Below are 24343 nucleotides of genomic sequence, written 5' to 3'. Positions count from 1 at the left end.
CTATTCTAATTAATATTTTAACTGGACAATAACTAGGTTTCACCTTGCTCAGTCCAGAAATTCAGAGTATAAACTGTAAACATTTATCCACTTATTACTTAAGTTAAAATACAATGCTACCACTAGATGACACTAATATGCCACTGGCATCCTCTGTATTCTGATCAGTACGCTTGACAGGCCTCTCCCTCAATGAGTGCAGTCATTGCCTGCAGGTCAGTTCTTAGGCAAATTCTTAGTGAAGGCTCAGAGATCTCTCTTGGTTACAAACAGGAAATCACATCACTTTTCAAATGACAGCAAATTACCCCAATTCCCACAACACTGTGTAGATTGATAAGTGTAACACATGCATTGCTTTGGGAATATTTTGTAAAATTGAAAAAAATCTGAAAAAGTGCCTTGTATTTTTCTATTGAGGTCATTTTGGAGCAGTGATATCAATATACGAATAGTACGAGTTTATGCATACAAAAAAGTACTGTATATATAAACTTCAAATTTACAATAACAAATATTTAAATAACCACAAATTATAGATTAGCATATATTGTTAAATATATTTTTACAGAATTACTAAAAACAGGAAATATTAATCTTGAGACAGATGATCATTCTATAAATGCATAACATATAGATAGATAGGTAATAAAAAAACAAAAGGCATCCATACATGGGTTTTCACATAAGTATCTAAAAATAGAAGAGGGAAAAAAAGAGGGGATAGAGAAAGAGGGGACAGGTGTTCTGGTAGCCCCATCTTATCATTGTCATGCAGTGAGGTAAATGGCTGGGGAGGCACTGGCTAGTATCAGAGCCAGATTTACAGATACATTTATGAACCCGAGGGTTCATGTGGGCATTATACAAATGTGCAGCAGTATATAGTGCTGGAAATTTGGTGTGTTTTTATCAGGGAAGTGTGGAAAAGGTAGACGGGGGAGGCAGTGCCTCACCTACCATACACTTTTTACTCCAGAGTTTTGACGGTTATAAAACTTATAAGAAAAATTGAAAGAAAATATTATAAATATCTTCTTAGTATTATTCTAATCATTGTTATAATGATTAGAATAATACTAAGAAGATATTTATAATATTTTCTTTCAATTTTTCTTAGAATTTTTATAGGTCAAAACGCTGGAGTATTCCAAAGTATGACAGCAAAGGCTCTGCATCACCTCACCGCGCCTCACTGCATCTTATTATGTTTAAAATTAAGGTGTGCAGTCCAGGCCCCCTTTTCCCAGCTAATAGAATTTGGCAAGATTGTCTTCACCAATTATGAAGAAGAATCTTCTAAGTCAGAGAGAAGGAAGAGAGAAGAGTAGTATAAAATGGTATATAATACTATCACCAAGAGATATCGAGCAGTACAAAGTCTATGTGGGTCAGAGTAATTCATATGACATTACGTGCTTATAAATAGGAATGGCCATCGGCCATCAATGGTTTTGCCATTGATGTTAATGAGCAGCAAATTTTTCTCCATCATCACAGGGACTGAAGCTTAGCCCTGCCTCCATATTAAGCTGCTAAGCCACCACCCCCTGGAACTGATTGGCCAGTGACCTGCTGTGCTCCCCAGCAGGGATGGCCATCGTCGCTTCACCATCAAATGGTTCATGCCATCAATGTTGATCAATGATTGCACCAATGCTGGTTAAGCCACTGGCGGCCATTCCTACTTGGAACTAGTCAGAAAATATTACAGCTATTTTGAGTTGCATGTAGGCTTCAAATGAACCACTCACAAAACATCTGCTGGCAAGTAACAATAATCACTATCATCTGCAGTTACACCAGATAATGCTGGGTGCAGAAGATCAATCTGAAAGATGCATGCACCCAACTCAGAAATGCCCCAGAACTCTCCTTACACGCCCACTACACACCCATTGCCACATTAGACTACGTGCAACAATCCAGTTGCTGCCCATTAAACACCCATATTCCCACCAACTACCGCCCCATTTCTCTTCTCCCTTTTGCCTTTAAACTACTTGAGTGGCTTGTGTACAGCCGCCTCACCATCTCTCTGACAACTCCATCCTTGATCCTCTCCAATATGGCTTCCGCCCACTTCATTCCACTGAAACTGCCCTGGCCAAAGTCACCAATGACCTGCTTGCAGCCAAATCCAGGGGCTACTTCTCTCTGCTTATCCTCCTGGACCTCTCTGCAGCATTCGACACCGTGGATCATCCTCTCCTCCTCTTTGCCCTTCAGGCCTTTGACATCTCTAACACTGTCCATGCTTGGTTCACTTCTTACCTCACTAAACGCTCCCTTTCTGTGTCTGCTTCTGGCTCCACCTCCCCCCCTTCCATCCTTCCCACTGGTGTCCCGCAGGGCTCTGTCCTGGGCCCCCTACTCTTCTCCCTGTACACCTCTACACTAGGAGAACTCATTAGCTCTTTCAGCCTCCAATACCACCTCTATACCGAGGACACGCAACTATACCTCTCCTCACCTGAACTCTCCCCTTCTGTCCTCTCTCGGGTATCCAGCTGCCTCTCAGCCATCTCTTCCTGGATGTCCAAGCTTTCTGAAGCGCAACATGGACAAAACCGAACTCATCATCTTTCCCCCTGAGACTCCACTCCAACCAATCTCGCCATCACTGCTGACAACACCATCATCTCGCCCCAACTTCGCTGCTTGGGTGTCACCATTGACTCCACCCTCTCCTTTGCCCCCCACATTCAATCTCTGACTCAAACCGGTCGGTTCCAGTGACGCAACATCACTCGCATTAGGCCTTTCCTCTTCCAGAATGCTACGAAACTGATTATTCATTCACTAATCATTTCTCGGCTCGACTACTGCAACCTTCTCCTAACTGGCCTCCCACGTTCCCATCTCGCTCCCCTCCAATCTGTTCACAATGTTGTAGCTAGACTTATCTTCCTCTCCCGCCGTTCCACTCTGCCAAAATCTGCACTGGCTCCCATTCCCCTACAGAATCCTCCTTCACATACAAGGCCCTCTCTAACTCCACTGCTCCCTACATCTCCAACCTCACCTCCTTACATACTCCCTCCTGCCCATTCCGGTCTGCCAATGACTGTTGCCTCTCCTCTACCCGGGAAGCAATCGGGAAGCCAACTGCCTATATACCGGCAGCCGGCTTCCCCGCTGTCTTATCCCGGCATGGGTGAAATGCCTGGCGTCTAGATGTAGACGCCCGCATTTCCCCGACGCCGGGAGACCGGCGCCCGGCATCACGATCGTAGTGATGCCGGGCGCCATGAGCGGACAGCCGCGGGGGGGGGGGGGGTTAGGTTTAGGGCTCCCGGGGGGGACTTAGGGTTAGGCACCCCCCGGGAGGGTTAGGGTTAGGCTAGGGGGAGGGAGGGTTAGGCACCCCCGGGGGGGACTTAGGGTTAGACAGCGGGGAAGGGGGTGGTTAGGGTTAGGCACTTAGAGGGGGGATTAGGGTTAGGCACTGGGGGGGAAGTTAGGGTTAGGCACTCCTAAGGAGGGTTAGGGTTAGGGGGGTTAGGTTAGTGGATACTTACCTATCCACGATCGGGATTTCCAGCGCTGTCGGGCGTCCGCTGCGTCGCACTCTGCTTCTGTCGGGCTGCCGCTGACGGGAATCGAACCGCCGGCCATGCCCATTCCCCTCTACCCTGGTTACTTCATCTCATGCTCGTATCCAAGATTTTGCCAATGCAGCCCCACTTCAATGGAATTAGCTTCCTCACTCGATCAGGCTCTCCCCAACCTTGCAGAGCTTCAAAAGTGCACTGAAAATCCAACTGTTCATCAAAGCATACCCTTCACCACATAACCGTGTCGTCAGGTCGCTCTCCCTCCTGCCTCACCAATCTCTACCTTGCTTACTTCCTGCACGCAGGTCACCATCTACACACTCATGCCTCATGTCATCTGCCTGTCTCCCCTCTCCCCTAGATTGTAAGCTCCTAGGACCAGGGACCTCCTCCCTACTGTCTCACAGCCCTCTTCTCTAGCGCTTCAATGACAGCCTTCAGCTTCCCAGCTGCATTCTGTATGGAAAATTGTGGTGCTAATAGTTACTTGTACTCGGTTTATGTTTTGGTTACTGTATTGTAATGTATGTTCTGTGTACCCTGTACTGTTTTACTGTTGACATATGTACGGCGCTGCGGAGCACTTGTGGCGCCCTATAAATAAAATGTAATAATAATAATAATAATAATAATAATCTGTGTGACTTACAGACAAATAAGAAACCCGCCATACATACACAGAGTGTGGCGCATGCACAGCGCAGATATTTGTAACTGTGGTTGCATTGGTGGTCAGCATCAGGCCGATTAGATCTGGCAGTTCCATATTTACCTTTCCATCGAATGAATTGAGAAGTGCTCTGTGGGGCCTTTAGGGGAGGATGTCCAATATGTTATTAAGAGGTCTATTTACTAAGCTGTGTTAGGAGATAAAGTGAACGGTGATAAGGAACCAGCCAATCAGCTCCTAACTGCCATGTCACAGACTGTTTGAAAAATGGCAGTTCGCAGCTGATTGGCTGGTACCTTATCACCATTCACTTTATCTCCTAACACAGCTTAGTAAATAGACCCCTATATGCTCCCTGCCAATATGACAGTTCCATTCAACATATTAGACAGTGCATCACAAAATGTAAAGACATTTGTATTGTGATCAGCATTTGGTGCATAGTTGGAGTCCTGAAACATTACCCCAGATGAGCTAGAATAATATCTGAATCTGGTGAAAGTAGGCCGGCCAAGGAGCAAAATGATCAGTCAAGATTTCAAATCCTTGTTTACGCTGGCTTATTCTTTACTGTCATAATACCAGCCTTCTTGGTTTCATCCATGTCACTGGGCAATGACTGATCTATTGGAGCAGTTTTCAATTTTTAATGTTTGTGTTGACCAGAACTCTACTTCGTGGTATTTAAACAAATTCTGTTTGAAAAATTAGACTGCTACATATGGGGAATGTGAGCTAACTGTTAGATTGTTATAGTGCTCCTGTGCTGCGGATGTGGCTAGCCCTGCTGCATATATCGCACTCTGGCCTTTTAGAACCACAGAACTCTTACAATCAACTATTATGAATCCTGCAGTATTATTGTGACTAATGTGCTGTAGAGCTGTACATTAGAAATCTAATTACTAGATATATACACTGCTTCCATTCATCCTATTATGTGGGGGAGAATGTTTCAGCATAGAACACTTTTACAATGCATACTTGATATCACATCTCCCATGTAGCACCATTACTATAATCTCAGGGAAATGGATATTATGATAGAGTGAAAGAGAGATAAACTAAATAAAAAGAGATTAGTCCAATAACGTAAAATATTATACTCCAAGTTGATCATTTGGATACTCATCTCCCTGTCGATCCGTGCTATCTGATGGAAAATTGATGCCAGAATAGAATTTTATTTCGATCACTGCAGTTCACTCACCACAAAACAGTGCAGCAACGGGTTATTAGTTTATTTATTATTATCATCAACGTTTATTTATATGGCGCCACAAGTGTTCCGCAGCACCTTACAAAGTACATAACCATAAAAGTGACTTACAGTACAATACAATACAATGCAGGACATGGATAATATACATTGATACATTGGTGGCCATAACACCCAAATAAGCAACAGAGCATAAGCAACCAAGTGTTAGGTGTCCTAGTTGTGAGTAAGGAGAAGCACAAGAGGGTAGAGGGCCCTGCTCATAAGAGCTTACATTCTCAAGGGGAGGGGCAGACGGGTATGATACAGATGGGAAGGACAGGGAGGAGGGAGCATGTAGCAGAAAGTTAGGATGAGAGCTGGAAAGCATTGATGAAGTAGTGGATCTTGAGAGCCCGTTTGAAGGATTGTAGAGAGGTGGAGAGTCTGATGGGGAGAGGGAGAGAGTTCCAAAGATGGGGAGCAGCACGGGCAAAATCTTGGATCCGTGAGTGGGAGGAAGTAATCAGTTGGAATGAGAGGCAGCGTGCATTTGTAGAACGAAGAGGGCGGACAGGAGAGCGAAGGGAGATGAGGTCAGAGATGTAAATGGGAGGGGAGTGTATGAGGGCTTTGTAAGCGAGTGTGAGAACCTTGAATTGGGTTCTGAAGTGGAATGGGAGCCAGTGGAGGGCTTGTAAGAGAGGGGAGGCAAATGTAGAGCGTTTGGAGAGAAAGATGAGCCAAGCGGCAGCATTGAGGACAGACTGGAGAGGAGAGAGATGGGAGTTGGGGAGGCCAGATAGGAGGAGATTACAGTAGTCCAATCTGGAGATGACCAGTGAGTTTATGAGGGTCTTAGTAGCATCCTGGGTGAGAAAGGGTGTGATCCGCGAAATATTTTTGAGATGGAAACGACAGGACTGTGAGAGGTTCTGGATATGTGGTTTGAAGGAGAGGGAGGAGTCAGGATAACTCAAAGACAGCGCACTATGGGGCTAGAGGAGATAGTTGTGCCATCAATTGATAAAGAAATAGTGGGAAGTGAGATTATGTGGGAGGGTGGGAAGATGATCATCTCAGTCTTAGACATATTAAGTTTAAGAAATCACTGGGACATCCAGGAAGATATAGCAGTTGGAGATACGAGTGAGTAGAGAGGGAGAGAGGTCAGGGGAGGAAAGGTAGATCTGAGTGTGATCGGCATAGAAATGATAATGGAGGTCAAAAGAGCTGATGAGTTCACCTAGAGAGGACGTACAGAGGGGGAAAAGGAGTGGTCCAAGAACAGAACCTTGGGGAACACCAACTGTGAGAGGATGAGGGGGGGGAGATAATCCATGAGAGGAGACAGACTTGAGGTTATGTGGGAGGGTGGGAAGATGATCATCTCAGCGTTAGACATATTAAGTTTAAGAAATCGCTGGGACATCCAGGAAGATATAGCAGAGACACAGTTGGAGATACGAGTGATGAGAGAAGTCAGGGGAGGAAAAGTAGATCTGAGTGTCATCGGCATAGAAATGATAATGGAGGTCAAAAGAGCTGATGAGTTCACCTAGAGAGGACGTATAGAGGGAGAAAAGGATTGATCCAGAGAACAGAACCTTGGGGAACACCTACTGTGAGAGGATGTGAGGGGGAAGATAAGCCATGAGAGGAGACAGAGAAGGATCGGTCAGAGAAGTAGGAGGATAGCCAGGAAAGGGCAGTGTCACGTAGACCATGGGGGACTGGATAAGGGCCATGACTTCCTCTCCAGATACAGGGGAGAGGGATGTCAGTGTAGGTAAAATGGAAGGGGAGGGATGATCCGGGAAAGGAAGAGGTGTAGTGCTGGCGGACTGGTGGAATACAATATCCTGACGTATGGAGTCAATTTTAGATGTAAAGTAGGTACCAAAGTCAAGGGCAGAGAGCAAGGCATCCTTTTTTTGATACAATTATGTTTTAATAGCACTATTTGATAATATTGCTTCATGAGTTTTATGGCAGTGGACTTATCTGTAAGTTAGTTTAATGAATACTAACGTATATACTGTGTATAATATATATATATATATATATATATATATATATTATATATATATATATATATGGCCAGACACTGGGTTTCTGATGAGCAATGACTGCACAATGACTTATAATTTACTTTAGTTTAGTATTTGCAGATATAATTCTGTTGTTTCTGCAATTAGTAATATTAGTGTATTGTCTTGTGCCACTGACTATGGGTGCCAAATGACTTTTAAATGTTTTTTTAGTAGGCATAATAACTGCTTAATAACATAGCTGTGAAAAATCCTATTGAGCCAAAATGGTCATTGCAATTTTACTAAGCAACTGGTAGTTAAGCAATCAGAGGTGTGAAGTTATGTTGAGTGGTAGAAAACTGTGCGACACTAACCCCTGCTAAAGGTTCAGTTGCTAACTACCACATGGAAGTGCCAGTCAGTGATTCATTGCAAAAAGTTGACCGTTTTGGCACATAGAAAGTCAGTTTGGGGACTCTCAAGAAAGAATATGAAACAACAATTACGCCAAGTCTGAGAATGAAGGAAACCTTACATAATATGTAAACACACACACACACACACCAAAGTTGGAGGTTTCAGTGAGCCTTTATCATATTGGTCATATTGGTGAGAATTTGCATTAGTTACATTCCAGCAGCCCGTGGTCACAGAGTTTGAGCTCTCCTGCAGACACTGCATAGACCCTCCATGGTGGAGCCAGAGAAGAATGACACTATTATTTACACTCAGTCAACTCATACTCAAGTAATTAACTGTATCTCTTCTTTGATATGGACTCTTCCTTGATTTAACAGTGTTTAAGAAATGGTGCAATAATTCAGTACTGCCAAAGTCACCCCTGGTGAATTATATTAGCTTACCTTTTTTAAGCTGTATCCTGCGTGGAAAATAATAGGTGGCAATAAAATGTTGAAGAAGACTTCTGGGTCAAAGGTTACCTGCAGCAAAGAAGACAGGATGAGAGGACAGCCTGGGGCATATTATTCACACAACATGCAAACACATTTGGCTCACACTCTTGGTGTCCGGTAACAAAGGTGTTTTTTGTTAACAAACCAGTTTGTAGCTTTAAAAGTATGCAAAGCTTATATACGGGTAAGCGAATGCTACCACTTCAGTAGATATTCTGATCAATTCTACAATAAAACTATACTTGCAGAGATTTTAAGCCGGGTACACACGGAATGATATGCTCCATGAGCGTTATCGTTCAGAGTTGTCCCCTCTCCTGCCAGGCTCAATGTCATTCCCGATATTGAGCATACACACTGAATGATATCGTTAACGATATCCTTCAGTGATGTCACCGGCTGCATCCCTGAACTTGCAGAATTTGAGAAAATCGTCAGATTGGCCTGCAAGTATGGCCGATGAAAGATATCGTTAACGATCTGCGGGAGCACGCGTCCCTTACGATGTCTTGCATACACACGGAACGATAATGAATGGCATGAACGATAACGATGTCGTTCACAATATCATTCAGTGTCTATGCAGCTTTAGACTGCTAGCAAGAAATTATTTACCACGGTCTGCAGCATTGGTACTGTGTGTGTGTGTGAAATAGACACTGAAATATGCAGTCACCATCAACCTGACCCATTATCTTGTTGTCTGCCTAGACTTACAGAAGGGTGCTACACAGGCCACAAGAGAAGTGATATCCATATCAAGGCAACATATGCAGATGATTCCCCAAAAAGTGCAACACCAAATGCACCCTTACACCCTTTTATTTGTTTAAAATAGTAAGTAACAATATGCGCCACACAATAAATGATGATATCTACACACTGTTTTGACCGATTCCCTTGTCTTGGTTTCCGTTAGACGTATATTGGAGCGTATTTTACTGTGTAACATCTAGCACTATGTTAGTGTGGAGCACAGTGATTTGCTAACTAAGTAAAAGTGAGCGGAAAGTTGAAGCATCATTTGTGTTTCTGCCCAGAATTGTTAAGTAGCACATGTTTATAACTCACCAGCAGTAATAAAACAAGACTAGGGGATAAATTTACTAAAGTTAGTTTTTTCTAGAAGTGGAGATGTTGCCCATAACAACCAGATTCTAGCTATTATCTTGAAGGTGCTAATTAAACGTTAAGTAGAATCTGATTGGTTGCTATGGGAGACATTCACTTCTAAAAATGCTCACTTTAGTTAATTTACTCCTAGGGGGTAAATGTACTAAGAATCTGTTTTGCCGTCTATTGCAACCTGATGGACACCGCCGTCAGATTGTCATATTAAAAAAAAAACCAGCATTTACTAAGCATCGAATTTGAGCATCAGTAGAAGCCTGACAGTGATGACCATAGTATATTTTATGTCTAAAACCCCATCAGATTATCAGTTTCCATTAGAAGCCACTGTCAGAGGCGTCACAAGGAGGGTGCGGGCCGCATGCAGGTGGCACCTGCCGACGGGTGACCCCAAAGTGCCGACTCCCCCTCAGTGAAAGGAGCCGGGTGCTGCACTGTAATATTACGTTCAGCACTCTGCTCCTGAGTGATCCCCGGGTGCAGTCCATAACTCCGGGACCCCCCCTTCCACAGGAGCTCCCCAGTTATTACGTCCCTTCCGCGCGTATATATATATTAGGGGTGTGCACCGGCCACTTTTCGTGTTTTGGTTTTGGATCTGGATCTTTCTTCGTGTTTTGGATCTGGATTGGTTTTGCCAAAACCACCCTTCCGTGTTTTGGGTTCTGGGTTTTGTGTTTTGGATCTGTATTTTTTTTTAAAAAAAGCATAAAAACAGCTAAAATCACAGAATTTGTGTGTTTTTCTGCTCCTATGCTATTATTAACCTCAATAACCTTAATTTCCACTCATTTCCAGTCTATTCTGAACACCTCACAATAGTGTTTTTATATCCAAAAGGTTGCACCGAGGTAGCTGGATGACTATGCTAAGAGATACGAGTGGGCGGCACTAACACGTGGTCCATCTAGGAGTGACACTGCAGTGGCAGACAGGATGGCAGTTTGAAAAACTAGGCCCCAAACAGTACATAATTCAAAGAAAAAAAAGAGGTGCAAGATGGAATTGTCCTCCCACCCACCCTTATGTTGTATAAACAGGACATGCACACTTTAACAAACCAAACATTTCAGCGCCAGGGTCTGCCACACGACTGTGGCTGAAATGATTGGTTCGTTTGGGCCCCCACAAAACAAGCTGGCAATTAATCTGTCCCTGCACAAACTGGCTCTACGGAGGCAAGATGTCGTCCTCATCCTCCGATTCCTCACCCTCTTCAGTGTTGTGTACATACTCATCCTCACAGAGTATTAATTTGTCCCCGCTGGAATCCACAACCACAGGTCCCTCTGTACGTTCTGGAGGCTGGTCTCCCTGGAAGAGTTGATAATTCATTTTATGAACATCATCTTCTCCACATTTTGTGGAAGCAACCTCCTACGCCTTTTGCTGACAAGGTTCCCGGCTGCACTAAACACTCTTTCGGAGTACACACTGGAGGGGTGGCAACTCAGGTAAAATAGAGCCAGTTTGTACAGGGACCTCCAAATTGCTTCTTTTTCCTGCCAGTACAGGTACGGACGGTCTGACATGCCTACTTGGATGCTGTCACCGATGTAATCCTTTAACAGACAGACGCACGCTTGTCGCTGCTGCTTTAAGGATGCAGGTGCGGCTACAGCCCACACATTTCACAAAGACAGAAAAAAAAAGAATATTTTTATTGTTTGTGGAGCGCACTTTGTGGGTTACACCACCCTTTAACAGACAGACGCACGCTTGTCGCTGCTGCTTTGAGGATGCAAGTGCGGCTAAAGCCCACACAATTCACAAAGACAGAAAAAAAAAGAATATTTTTATTGTTTGTGGAGCGCACTTTGTGGGTTACACCACCCTTTAACAGACAGACACACGCTTGTCGCTGCTGCTTTGAGGATGCAGGTGGAATCTAGACGGGATTTGGAACCAGGGACACACTACCTCCATCAATTGTCTAAATCCCACTGCACTAATGGAGGATACCGGACCCACGTCTAACACCAACATAGCAGTCAAGGCCTCAGTTATACGTTTTGCTTCAGGATGACTGCTGTCGTACTTCATCCTCATCGCTAGGGACTGTTGGAGGGTCAATTGTTTAGTAAAAGTGGTGGTGTTCCTACTCCCTCTCTGGGATGATGAACAACTCCCAGCAGCAGCAACAGCACTAGGAGGAAGTGGTTCTTGATATTTCCCTATTTTATTTTTATCAGAGAAAGTTTGGTCCTCCATTTATGTTATATTGATATATACGTGCGGCTAAAGCGCACACAAACACAGAAAATATTTTTTTATTTTTGCTGGAGAGTAGTGCACTTTGTGGTTTACACCACCCTTTAAGAAATGAGCCAGCCGGCTCTTTACTTATGGGACACAGGCGCACGCTTGGCGCTGCTCCTTTGTTGATGCACGTGCAGCCACAGTGCACACAATTCACAAACACAGAAAATATTTTTTTTTTGCTTTGGACTGGAGTGTACTTTGGGGGTTACAGCACCCTTTAACGGTCAAGCCAGCCGGCCCTTTACTTATGACACAGGCGCACGCTTGGCACTACTTTGTTGATGCACGTGCAGCTACTGCGCACACAATTCACAAACACAGAAAAAATATTTTTTTAGCACTTGGGGGGAGCACCCCTGATGGACAGAGCACCCCCTGGACAACACTACAGCACCCCTTTAGGACTGGGACACTGCACAGGACTTTGGAGTGGACACAGCCCCCATGGAGAACTGACTGCACAACACAGTCCAGCCAGCCCCTATGGACTTTGAAGTAGTAGACACAGCCCCTACTAAAAACAGCAGCACAGCACAACACAGCCAGCCCCTATGGACTTTGAAGTAGTGGACAACAGCAGCACAGCGCAGCACAGCACAGCACAACACTACTCTGCACTACACTACACAGCCCAGCCAGCCCTAACTCCCACCCTCCCTCTTCACTGTCCACAGCCGAGTGAGAAAATGGCGCCGACGCGGGTACCTTATATAGGATCCAAAACCCGCGAGACCCGGAAGGCGGGATGATGACGTTTTGCCTCGATTTCAGATCCGAGTCAGGCGGGAAAAGTCGAGCCTGACTCGGATCGGGGGGGTTCGGAGTTCAGAAATCCGAACCCGCTCACCCCTTATATATATATATATATATATAGCCAATATCTAGTCCTGGGCCTCTGAGTCTAAGCTGGTATTGGAAAACTGTGGGGGGTTTCCCTATTTTCCGATAACCAGCACTAGGCTGGACCAGCAGTGGCAGCTGGCACTATAGCAGGGGGACACACAGTGTAGGGTCCTCCTGCTATAATAACAATAATCCCCAAACTGGTCAGCCCAGTGCTGGTATCCCAAGGGAAGTGGGAACCCCCCAAAAAATGGGGTGCTTCAAACCAAGGGCGGGTTGCAGCAAGGGGAGGAATGCGTTCAAGCCCCGAAAATGCAGGTTTGAGCGTATTTCTATTATGCACCAAGGCTCGAAATGCGATGCACTGCGGGACTTGGTTGCGGTGGGTAACGGCATCCCCTGATGGAATTACCCTATAGAAAGCCTGTCGGCTTCTATCAGGAGAATGCTGTGAAAGGTATCCAATCTGGTCACTCCCAGCACGCCGCCCCCCCCCCCTACCCCCGCGGCGTATGTGTCCTTCTGCGCATACGCTGAAGTATGCCAGAGCGGCTTCTGGGTCTGAGACCCGGAAGTCCCTCATTCACAAAGGGCCGCTCTTACAGAGAGCAATCCTTTGCGCATTCCTTCATGCATATTGGCGTTACCAACGCCAGCATGCATGCGAAGAGTGGCGGGATGCATCACATCCCAAATGTAATGTGTCATACATCCTACCCCAACTCTCCTGCCAGAGGTAGGTCTGTTATTTGACAGAAAATCACAGAAAAACAAATACTCGGGGCTTTGTAAATTTACCCCTAGGTATTACCAAACAGACAAAATAAAAAAACATAAAAAAAGGTGAAATGCTTGCAAGCTTACACTCTATAAGAAATGGATGGGTTGGGTATGGCAGTCGGGATACCGCTGGTCAGAGTATCACAGTGATACAAAGGCAACCAGAATTATTCACCAATTATTATTATTACATTTTATTTATAGGGCGCCACAAGTGGTCCGCAGTGCCGTGTGTGTGTGTGTGTGTGTGTGTGTGTGTGTGCGTGTATGTGTAATATTACTACAATATGAGCATCTTTTGGGGTGCTGCATGCATTTGGATATAACTGAGGAGTATACTGCGGTATATGTCACTAGATGACACAAAGGGCTATTTTAGAATGACAAACAAATTATTTCATAAGTAAAGAAATTGAGGAATATGTGCTTTGTGCATATACAGCTCTGAATTTCTGATGCCTAGCGACATTATCTTCTCCTTGGTCAGGAGAATGCCGTGGTAGACAATATTCTGGTGACACAAAGCAGCATTATAATAGGTGTGGGAACTCACAGGTTTAGCTATGCTACTTGCATAATGAACAGCAAATAATCTATACTTATAATAAAGTTGTAATGGTTGTGTCTGTACACTCGGTGCGTGCAGTGTGCAGGCTCCTGAAGCCAAAAATTACTAAATCTATATAAATATAAATTTTTTTTTTTAGAGCAAATATACTTTGTTTATGAACTATGGGGAAAACATTTGAGAAATTGCACAGGCTCCTCAAGTCGAAAATGACAAAAAAATAAAAAATAACATATATATATTAGGGATGTGCAGGCTCGGTTCTACTAGGTTCCGTTCGTTTTTTTTTTACTGTATCTTATTGGGTATCAGCTGTCACGAGTATATATATATATATATATATATATATATATATATATATATATATATATATATAAAATCACACCCCAAAAGCAACTAGTGTATTTATATATGTGTGCATAAAGAAATACATCGAATATGTATCTCAAGATCCATTTCGCAGGAAAATTAAACTATATATTAAACACTAATCAGGCAGCTTATCTTGACTCATGAAGTTACAGCATACATGTCAATCAAGTAGATGGTGCACCAAGACAAATACTACATATCATAGGGCTCAATTCAATGCGAATTGAATAGCACTTGGAAGGAGCTCCCAGAGCTATTCAATTCAGCTCGCTGTTATGGTGGAGAATGCCCGTTCTCACGCCTTAAACATGGTGTTTAGTCATGAGAACCAGCATTCTCTGACTTAAGTACCTGCCGCGATCCTGTTACTGCCGCGCTAAGGGCAGAAAACAGCATCGCACCAGTAGTTTTGCTGGATTTCTGCTCGCACCCTTCGGGCTTACCAGCACGCCGAATTGAATAGCTCCGGGAGCGCCTTCCCAGCGCTATTTAATTCGCGTTGAATTGAAATGAGTCCATAGAGTAGCAAAAGTTGGTGTTCTGATCATGCTTCTGCAGAACTTGACTCTGCCCAAGTTATGCAACGGAACCAAGCTTAAAGTCACTGCTCTACAGAAGAACCGAATTGAGGCACAGATTTTAAAGGGATCTGGCGCAAGTGAGACTTTGTTTATACCATGTATACTACTTATCCCCAACAATTTTCCTTTTCAATTCAAGTGCCTGCAGTTTCCTGTAAGCATCTGCTTTGCTATGACGATCTGAAAGTGGCAGGGACAAACGCTCAGGGCTGCAGGCGTAGATCTCAGGACCAGCTGCTTCTCCCATGGGCAGCTTTACATGGCTTGCACACAAGTTACTAGCCCAAAATAATCTTTTTGTGTTAATCCCTGAAGGAAAAACTGCATATATTGTTTACAAAGACATTTTGTGATCAATGTTTACAACATGAAGGGGTCTATTTATCAAGCAGTGAAAAGGGTGGAGAAGTGAACCAGTGAAGAAGTTGCTCATAGCAACCAATCAGCTCCTACCTATTATTTTGTAGACTGTACTTGATAAATGCTAATTGAAAGCTGATTGGTTGCTATGGGCAACTTCTCCACTGTTCCACTTTTCCACGCATTTCACTGCTTGATAAATAGACCCATTAATATACATCACAATATTAGATGCCACCACTGTCTTTGTAAAAGTAGTTACGCTGAGCAATAACAGACATCCATGCAAGCTAAGCTGCATTCAACTGCTAGTAAAAAAAATAAAGTTCAGATGAGTAGTAAAAAAATAAGGATACAAATATGTAAAACAACAGTGATAGGCATGTAGTGGCTATCTTTACAATTTATATACATTTTAAATGACTCAAATTTTATATTATACATTCACTAAGCACCTGAGTATAATGCTGACGATGGTTTTGAATGTCATTATGCCCGGGACGTGGTCTTACTTACTACTTGTTAAAATTCAATTTAGTTGACCACACCACACTGTTTTCTTATGTTCCTATTACTACATGAACAAGCAAGTAGATGTCACCATCAATCTCCACATTGAACATGCAAGGTTATAGAATAGGTTTGCACATTGTAAACAAATTTTGGTAGTTTGCTGTAGTTTTCAGCTTGGACTATCGGTTTCTAGTTAATACAATGGCTCAGAAATGATTTACAGGATTAGAGTTTAGGCAAATACAGATTCCTGGAATCACCGCTAACAGTCCAGGTTTTAATATTAGTCATACTTGACCACAGGTGACTTGAGTATCTCAGTTATTTTGATTCAAGCATCTCTGTGCTCAATCATGAATATCCTGGACCGTTAGTGTGCCTTGAGGACCAAGGTTGGGAAACACTTATGTAAAATGAATCTATTTAGTGCAGAGGTGAGCAAAATACAGCCTGCAGGCCACAATTTGGTCTGACTCGTCGACTCCAACCATACTTCTACACATTGCGCCAGATGTACCCTACGCAGTGCACACAATATGGCTGCTTCAGATGGTGCTGTCATGGGCAGGATGAGCAACTTGTAGATCTATTCATGCAATGCATATCACACCACACGTTTCAGCAATCCGTACTTGTTCCTTGTATGGTATATCACACACTGTAACCTCCGTAGCGCGCCCAAGAGGTCTGCCTTATCTGGTTTGCCAGTGGGTGAGATGAAAAATACTATAAAAGGTAAGGTCCCTGCTCTTAGATTCAGGGGGAGATTTAATAAAGCTTGGAGAGAGATAAAATTAGAGATAAATAGCACCAACCAATCAGCTCCTAACTGTCACTTTACAGGTTGTTTGAAAAATGACTGTTAGGAGCTGATTGGTTGGTGCTATTTATCTCCAATTTTATCTCTCTCCAAGCTTTATTAAATCTCACCCTTAGTACACTGTGACTTCCCTATTTTGTTACCTATTCCACCCACGGTAACCGATGTAGCGCGCCCAAAATGACTACCTTGTCTGGTACCCTTCGTGAGTGGAAAATATATATGGTTGAAGATAGTACTAAAAGTACTAAAACGTTCTATTGATCCTTTGGTCTCTGCTTGATTTATTAAGAGGGGAATGCTGCACCTTCATGCTTCTATTTATCCCTATGTGAGGGCACCCCTGCAGGATTTGGTTTATTATCTGGAGTGCCGGACCTGGAGACATATATATCTATATCTTTTACTTCGTACATTTTGATTATCCTATATTGTCTTTATATAAATGAAGCTACACCTATTCTACGATTGTATTACTTGCTGTAAACTCTAAGTCTAACTCTAAGCCGATGGTTAATTTCTAATCTTGTACCATTACCAAGAAGATAAAAAAGGCACTGCAGCGATTAACTGGACACACACACACACAAAAGAAACATGTTGTACTGTAAAAAACAAAACAAAACATTAATCTAATCAGTCATCAAAATAAAGGCATTATTAAACATAGAAATGTGCAGGACTATGGTCATAGCAAATCCAACTCAGATTTGCAGTTCTGACGTCACCTGGAAAAATTGTTGTGAATGCTTTAAAAGGGGCATACAGTCTCCAACAAGTCTATTAGTTATTGGCATACTGTCCTAGTAATACATCAGTCTGCTGTCTGCAGTACGAGAGCTTTCAGTATAAACATCCAAAATAATAAAAGAGAAATTTCCTGCAGTCACCCAATATGGCTGGGTGCTGCAGCAAACACAGGAAAATCAAACTTAAAGCAATTATAAAATTATATTTATAAATGAAGGCTATAGCAGTCAAAATGAAAATTAGATTTAAGTCTGTTGTAAATCTTATATTTGTCTTATTAGTATATTATAGACACTTACCAGTTACAGATCAGCTTGTAGGCAAACAAAGGTTAAAGGGATGCACATTACAACACCTATCTATATGTTAAACAACCACTACTCTGAATAAGTATCAGAACAACATGTCAACTATTGCTTTGCCAAGCGATTGATTAATCTAAAAGGGTATATTTACTAAAGCAGTGAATGGAGATAAAGTGAGAGATGAAGTACCAGCCAATCAGTTCCTACCATGTCACAGGCTGAGTTTGAAAAATGACAGGAGCTGATAGGCTGGTACTTCATCTTCATTGACTTTATCTCCATCCAAGGCTAAGTAAATAGACCCCAAAGTATATAGAAATTCCAGTTTTTAAAATCTGCTTTACAGATGCTGCAAATGTTTAGGAGGACATTTCCACTAACACTGCTGCCTACCACACATGCACAGCCTCAAAAGATAGATCAGGAACAGCAGTTCTTTGCAGAACAAACTGGCTGCCACTTACTTTTCTCAGCATGTCATTCTGCTCCACGTTATGAATCTTCTCAGGATTAATTTCCCCCTTCAGTGTGTATTCAAATAACTTGCCACTGACGTTGACAAGCAGCGTTGTGAAGGCCCTCTGTTCTTGGGAGCAACTGATTGTTTTATTATAGGTGCTGGTGGAAGGTGTTCCATACCGCAATATCACCCCAACAATAAGCCCTATTAAAGAGTAAGCAAACACTGCTGTTAAAAGGTCACCAAATATCATCACTAACAAGCTAAAGTAACACATTGTAAATGAATGTAGTACTAGTCACACAGTGATGGGAACGGTCATAAGGCAGTAATGAAGTCCCCACAGCCATACCTGTTTATCTGGATTACCTAATACTGGGTGCACACTGTTAGATATATTGGCCGATCAATTGATCGGCCAATATATCGGGTGCCCGTCAGCCAGTGTGTTCCAGCAATATGTCTGTGAACGACGTCGTTCACAGACATATTGCGTCAGCTGTTCTGCACAGCCGATGACAGATATATCTGCAGACACATCTGTCCATCGGCAAGTGTGTACCGATGATCAGCCGATCACCCGTACACATGCAGCCGCAGCGACGGGGAGAGGGTCAGCGGGACCCGCGGACAGAAGGAAGATGATGGTTGTTCAGTGTGTATGAACAACCATCATATGCAGATATATCTGCGAGGTGTGTACCCAGCTTTATATAAAAAAAAATAAAAAAATAAAAAAATAAAAAGCCAAGCTTGCAAAAATAAATAAAAAGTTGTGTACGTGTCAGTGATGAGTGCACGTGCTTTGGCGGATATCTGGATTTATATAGTTGTAAAACCATATTGAACAAAAGGGACACATTGTAATACAAAAGGTCAATATTATAAATCTAGGATTAAAATTTTTTGGCACTAATGGACATGTTTATACATACAGACCGTTACAGCGGTCCCATAATATGGACATTTGGGAAGGCAAAAAAAGGGACAATGGGTCTCTGTAGCCAAAAAGAGACAATACCTCTAAAAAAAGAGAGGAACAAGTTATCTTTATCCTATTGAGTGTAAGCTTGTAAGCAGAGACCTCTTTGTGAATACGCAGTCTTGTTTCATTACAGTGTTTGTACCCAAATGAAAAGTGCTACATAATATGCTGCTATATAAATAAATGATAAATAATAATAATAACAACGTAGATTGAGAAGACATCTAATTTTAATGATTAATATTTAATATACAACTATTATGACAAATCTGAAGCGGATCACTATGATGGCAAAAGCAACCAACACCTAGAAGATTAAATAGTTCAGCTTTAAAGAAATGACCACAGTTACATACATTGACCCCACAGTAGACATATACAATATGCTCATTTACAGGTGAAAAGGTCACCTAGGATCTGTCAGGGAAACATGAACTTAGCTAAACCTGCCTATATAACGGACTGTTCTTTAGGCCCCCATACACGGTGCAATTTGCACATGATGTGATATCGTATGCAATCGTCCTTGAAATCTCTCCAGCAGCTGAAGTGAACGATGTGCAGCAAAAGCCGCACAATGTTCACCAATCGATCGTACACAATCTAATGATTTGCATAATCATTAGATCGTGTACGATCTGACACAGATGCATGTAGTAGCACGAATTCATGGTACATGCATCCGTGAGACCCGCCTGTGCTGCTGCACTAAAAAAATATGGCGTCCACCCCCCCAAAAGAGCAACCAGCCCCGGGCTTTTAGTGACCCAGTGCTGGGTGTGCTTAAATGCAGGGGATGAACGACATAGGGGCCCCCCGTACATAAGCACAACCAGCACCGGGCTATTCAGAACCAGCCCTGGTTGCCAAAATACGGGGGCAAACAACGTAGGGGTCCCCTGTATTCTGCGCAACCAGCACTGGGCTCTGATCCGGTCCTGGTTCTGGAAATACAGGGGAAAAAATGAGTAGGGTTCCCCTGTATTTACCAGAACCAGCACCGGACTTTTTCTAGCAGGGGGCTGATGCCACAGCCAGGGGACCCCTTTCACCGGGCCCCCCAGCCGTAGCATCAGCCCTGACCGCTAGTCGGCTCAGGCCGGGGATCCATGGGTTTTCTTTTTTTTTTTTACAGCAGCAGCAGACAGGTCTCACAGACCCGTACGTGCTCTGTGTCATTGACACAGATGCAAGTAGCACGGATCACCTGGTCCGTGCGTGCATCTGTGTAATTGAAATACACAGCAGCACAGATGGGTCTCACTGATCCGTCCGTGCTGTGTGTCAATCACACAGATGCATGTAGCACGGCTCTCCCTGGTCCGTGCTACATGCACCTCTATCGTGTACGATGTGACAAACCGCATACGATGTGTGTCACATCATACACTATAGATCGTAATCTTACGGTTTTCCCGTAAGATCTACGATCCAACTAGACGGCGGGGACGCGCATCGGCATCGTAATGGTGTGCACGATTGATCTTTGCAATCGATCGAAATCGTCCACATTGTGTAAAAAAAATTGCACCGTGTATGGGGCCCTTTATAGTACAATGTGGATGCCTTTTTACATTGGCTTTGTTCACTAAAAAATTTAAAAATCACATGACCACAGTCATACAACAGGTGACCCGAAAGCTTCATGTATTTTGTGACTGTTGTGCAGGCTTACTGGCAGGGTCCATACAGTATAGTTTCACATAATGAAGGTCATTTATTACCAAAAAGCAACCACTGGCATCTTACAGTCAAATCAGTAGATTGGGGGAGATTGGCATATTGTGCAACAGCAACCAAAGAGCTTTGTACATAATCCATGTAGCTCCAGTAAATGTCAACTGTACCCCAGAGCAGCAAAGTTCTAACAGTACATTGTAACACAATCCCGGGACAATCACCAACCCTGTGAAGGAAAAGGACCAGTCCAGTGTAATATTGAACAAATACTCTGGATTTCCTGCTTAATGTATGATTGCTGTAGCCTGTGTTGAACTGATTAAGTGATGAAAAGGGAGTTTTACATTAAGAGGAAAGTCCAAGAGCAGGTCATTTGTACTTAGTGAAAGGGATCCTGTTGGCTTTGAGAAAATGAAAAAAGTGTTTTATAATGTTTAATCCCCATTGAGATAAACTAGTTCTGGCATAATATGGAACACAGTGGGCAGGTAAATAAAGGATTGCACATAAGGTAAGAATACCCATAAAGAATTTCCTCACAGGTGTGCGTTAGAATGCAGAGCTGTAACTAGGTTGATTTTACCTGAAAAGGGACTAATTGCAGCAGGAAGGCAGAGATAGTCTCTGAGTCTCATCTATGTACTAACCAACTATCCCCTCTTGCATAAATCTGTGCTAGCTAATTACAGTAAATATTTCCTTAAAGACAGGCTGCTGGCTCAATGGGGGCAGCCTGTGATTTACAGATGTCCCCTTTAGCAATGCACTTCCTTAATGAGAAATGTCACCTGAGAAGGGACAAGAACCCATGATTGGCCACACCCCCAAATTTACCACACCCCCCCTGAGAGACCCACCTCTATGTTATATCAGGAATTTACCCTGATCAATACTTGCCTACTCTTGCCGAGATGCAGAAGCTCAAAGGGGGGGGGGGGTCAGAAAAAGTATGCAAACATTTCCTGATCTTACCTATGCAATGTATTACACCTATGAAAGTATGAGCTTGCAATTAATTCTAAAGAGAATGAATGTTTTAAATGTACTCATTTCCATGCTTAGCAATTTGGGGAAAAGTATTGGAATATTTACATTTTACATACTTAGGGGTCTATTTATCAATGAGTGTTATCATAAGCAACGCGTGATAGAACTCATTGCATATGATAGGAGCTGATTGGCTGGAGCACAAATTATCACACGCAATGAGTTTCATCACTCATTGCGTATGATAAAACTTGTTGATAAATGAGGCCCTAAATAATTTGATGATGAGAAGTTGAACAGACCAATACAACTGTGGGTTTAATACTTTTTCAAGGGACTGTATTTATATTTGTGTAGCTGAATGGCATTATTATAATAATGCAATCCAGCAGAAGCTGGTCTGTGTGTTTATAGTATACACAGTCACGACATATATTCATGCATACATATACAGTATATACACACACACGTATTAATAAGCTTGGCACCATAAAATAAACGATAGACATGTAGTGGCAATTTCCTGTTAATCTATATCAGCTAAAAGGCATGGAATTCAAGGTTCAGGGTGCATGCAAACATTTCCCTCTGCAACGAAACACATTTGCACAAAGCATGCTGAGAAGTACAGTACACATCAGCAGTGCTCAAAATGACAAAATAACAGGACAAAACCATATATAAAAAGGAAATTACTGAGAAAATGCTTTTTGATATAAATCATTTGATTGCATAACTACAGTTTCCTAAAATAGATACATTACTCTATGTAGGTCGTCTATATACTGTACCTGCTTATTCTTGTTTAGGTTCCATTAGTGCTTTGCTGCAATGCAAAAGGAGCTACATTTATTGCATAGCCTTGGGACTAAAGCAGGATAATAGACTAGAAAAACCGGACTGAGGAATTTTATAAGCTGCACTGTCACTCGGTAAGGTAATACATACTGTCTGAGAATACATTATATTTATATTTTAAAACAAATATTTGTAAGAGAACTTTAACTGACACCAAATTCTAGATTGCACTCTGCATAGTGTCTTGTGTACAAACACAACTGTGTCCTTCTCTTCCCAACCATGACAGCGTATGTAATATAGGGGAATGTGATGGACTGAAGGAGACCGAAATGCACTTATATGATGCTGCAGACTCTGATGCACGCTGTACACACTGTGTAGTGTACTGTAGTTGTGGGAGTTCAACAGCTTAAGGGGTTTTTGAGGGTGAGAATTAAAGGGCAATAATTCCACACTACTTGCGCTCTGGCTATTAACAGGCCTGTGTGCTCCTATAAAGTGATCTGGAAGAAGACAAACAAAACCACTGCAAAACCTTTTCAACAGCATATGGATGTTACAGTTTCCAACTGGCTGCAGGCTGAATAACTACCGTCACCGTGAGTACATACTGTGACAGCTAGAGGTTGCACAACAACATTCCTTATCAGATACACTCTCTGGTCATTTTCAGGCAACATGACATACATACCATTACAGGGGCGTACCTATCATGGGTGGAGGGTGTGCAGGGAACACGGGTCCCTGGACCCAGGGGCCCTGCACCGCACACCCTGCACCCATAATATTACTTACCTCTCCGGAGTCCCACATCGGGGCTGGGGTCCGGCGCTGTAAAAGGAATGGAAAATGGCCGCGGCATCCATTTTCCCGCTGTTTGCGCATGCGCAGTACAGGGAAAATGGCCGCCGCAGCCATTTTCCCAGTGACCTGTGCATACATTATAGACTCTGGGCACACTCTAGTGCCCAGAGTCTATAACTCCGGCGCTGGCCACGCACAGCTCAGTGCGCTGCCGGTCGGAGAGGAGGGGGCCCATGTCTGAGACTGCACACGGGCCCCCTCCTCTCTAGAAACGCCCCTGTACCAATACATACCACACTCACATTAATATTTAGAACAGGTTAGGTATTGTATAACTCATAACCTGGAGTTTGGTGAATACAGCAGCTATAAAGGAAACATGGATTAGGAATATGTATATGTGGATGTGTTACAGGTCAAATAGAATGGTCACACGTAAACAAAAGTACATCCTTTTCCACATCTGTGTTTGTACAGATTAGGACATTTTTATTTATATATACAGTATATAAATAAAGGAAATATAAAAAGGTAGATAAAGACAATAAAAAGGATCAATCAGCATTCTAATCAGAACCACTTAGAAGTCCAAGCTTACTACAAAAATTCTAATTTAAAAAACACAACAACATGTACAGAAAGATTATTTTGGAGTAACTTCATACTTTCAACATTATTGTCATGATGTAAAGTACACTGAATGAAAACCGATGGTCTGACAGAACAAACATGTTTGAAGACCAAAACAAACTATCATGCTAATTTTTTTTAGCGTCTTTCAGAATTAGACAATTATTGTTCATGCACATACTCTAGGGTCATTCCGTGTCAAGTAGACCTACTTTGAAAATCGTCCCCACTTGACCATCTCCGAATTTGATGATATTTTGCATGAAGGTTGGTATATATGTAGAACTAACTTTGGTAAAGTTTCAGTTCACAGTATGCAATCGTAGTGGAGTTGTGGCC

General features: G+C 42.8%; 1 protein-coding gene across 2 annotated transcripts in view; it reads right to left on the bottom strand.

Moving 5' to 3' along the window:
• Window positions 1-24343, bottom strand: part of SLC9A7 (solute carrier family 9 member A7) — a 136470-nt gene that overhangs the window by 74812 nt on the left and 37315 nt on the right. For both annotated transcript variants that reach the window (XM_088458795.1, XM_088458800.1), the window contains exons 2-3: window positions 18122-18321; window positions 8322-8399 (exon numbers count right to left, since the gene is read on the bottom strand). In XM_088458795.1, coding sequence (XP_088314921.1) covers window positions 8322-8399; window positions 18122-18321 — 278 coding nt within the window. The remainder of the gene's footprint in view (window positions 1-8321; window positions 8400-18121; window positions 18322-24343) is intronic.

This window comes from Taudactylus pleione, unplaced genomic scaffold, assembly GCF_031769625.1.
Source record: "Taudactylus pleione unplaced genomic scaffold, aTauple2 ptg000041l, whole genome shotgun sequence".
NCBI classification, from domain to species: Eukaryota; Metazoa; Chordata; class Amphibia; order Anura; family Myobatrachidae; genus Taudactylus; species Taudactylus pleione.
This window is presented reverse-complemented; position numbering and strand designations above follow the sequence as displayed.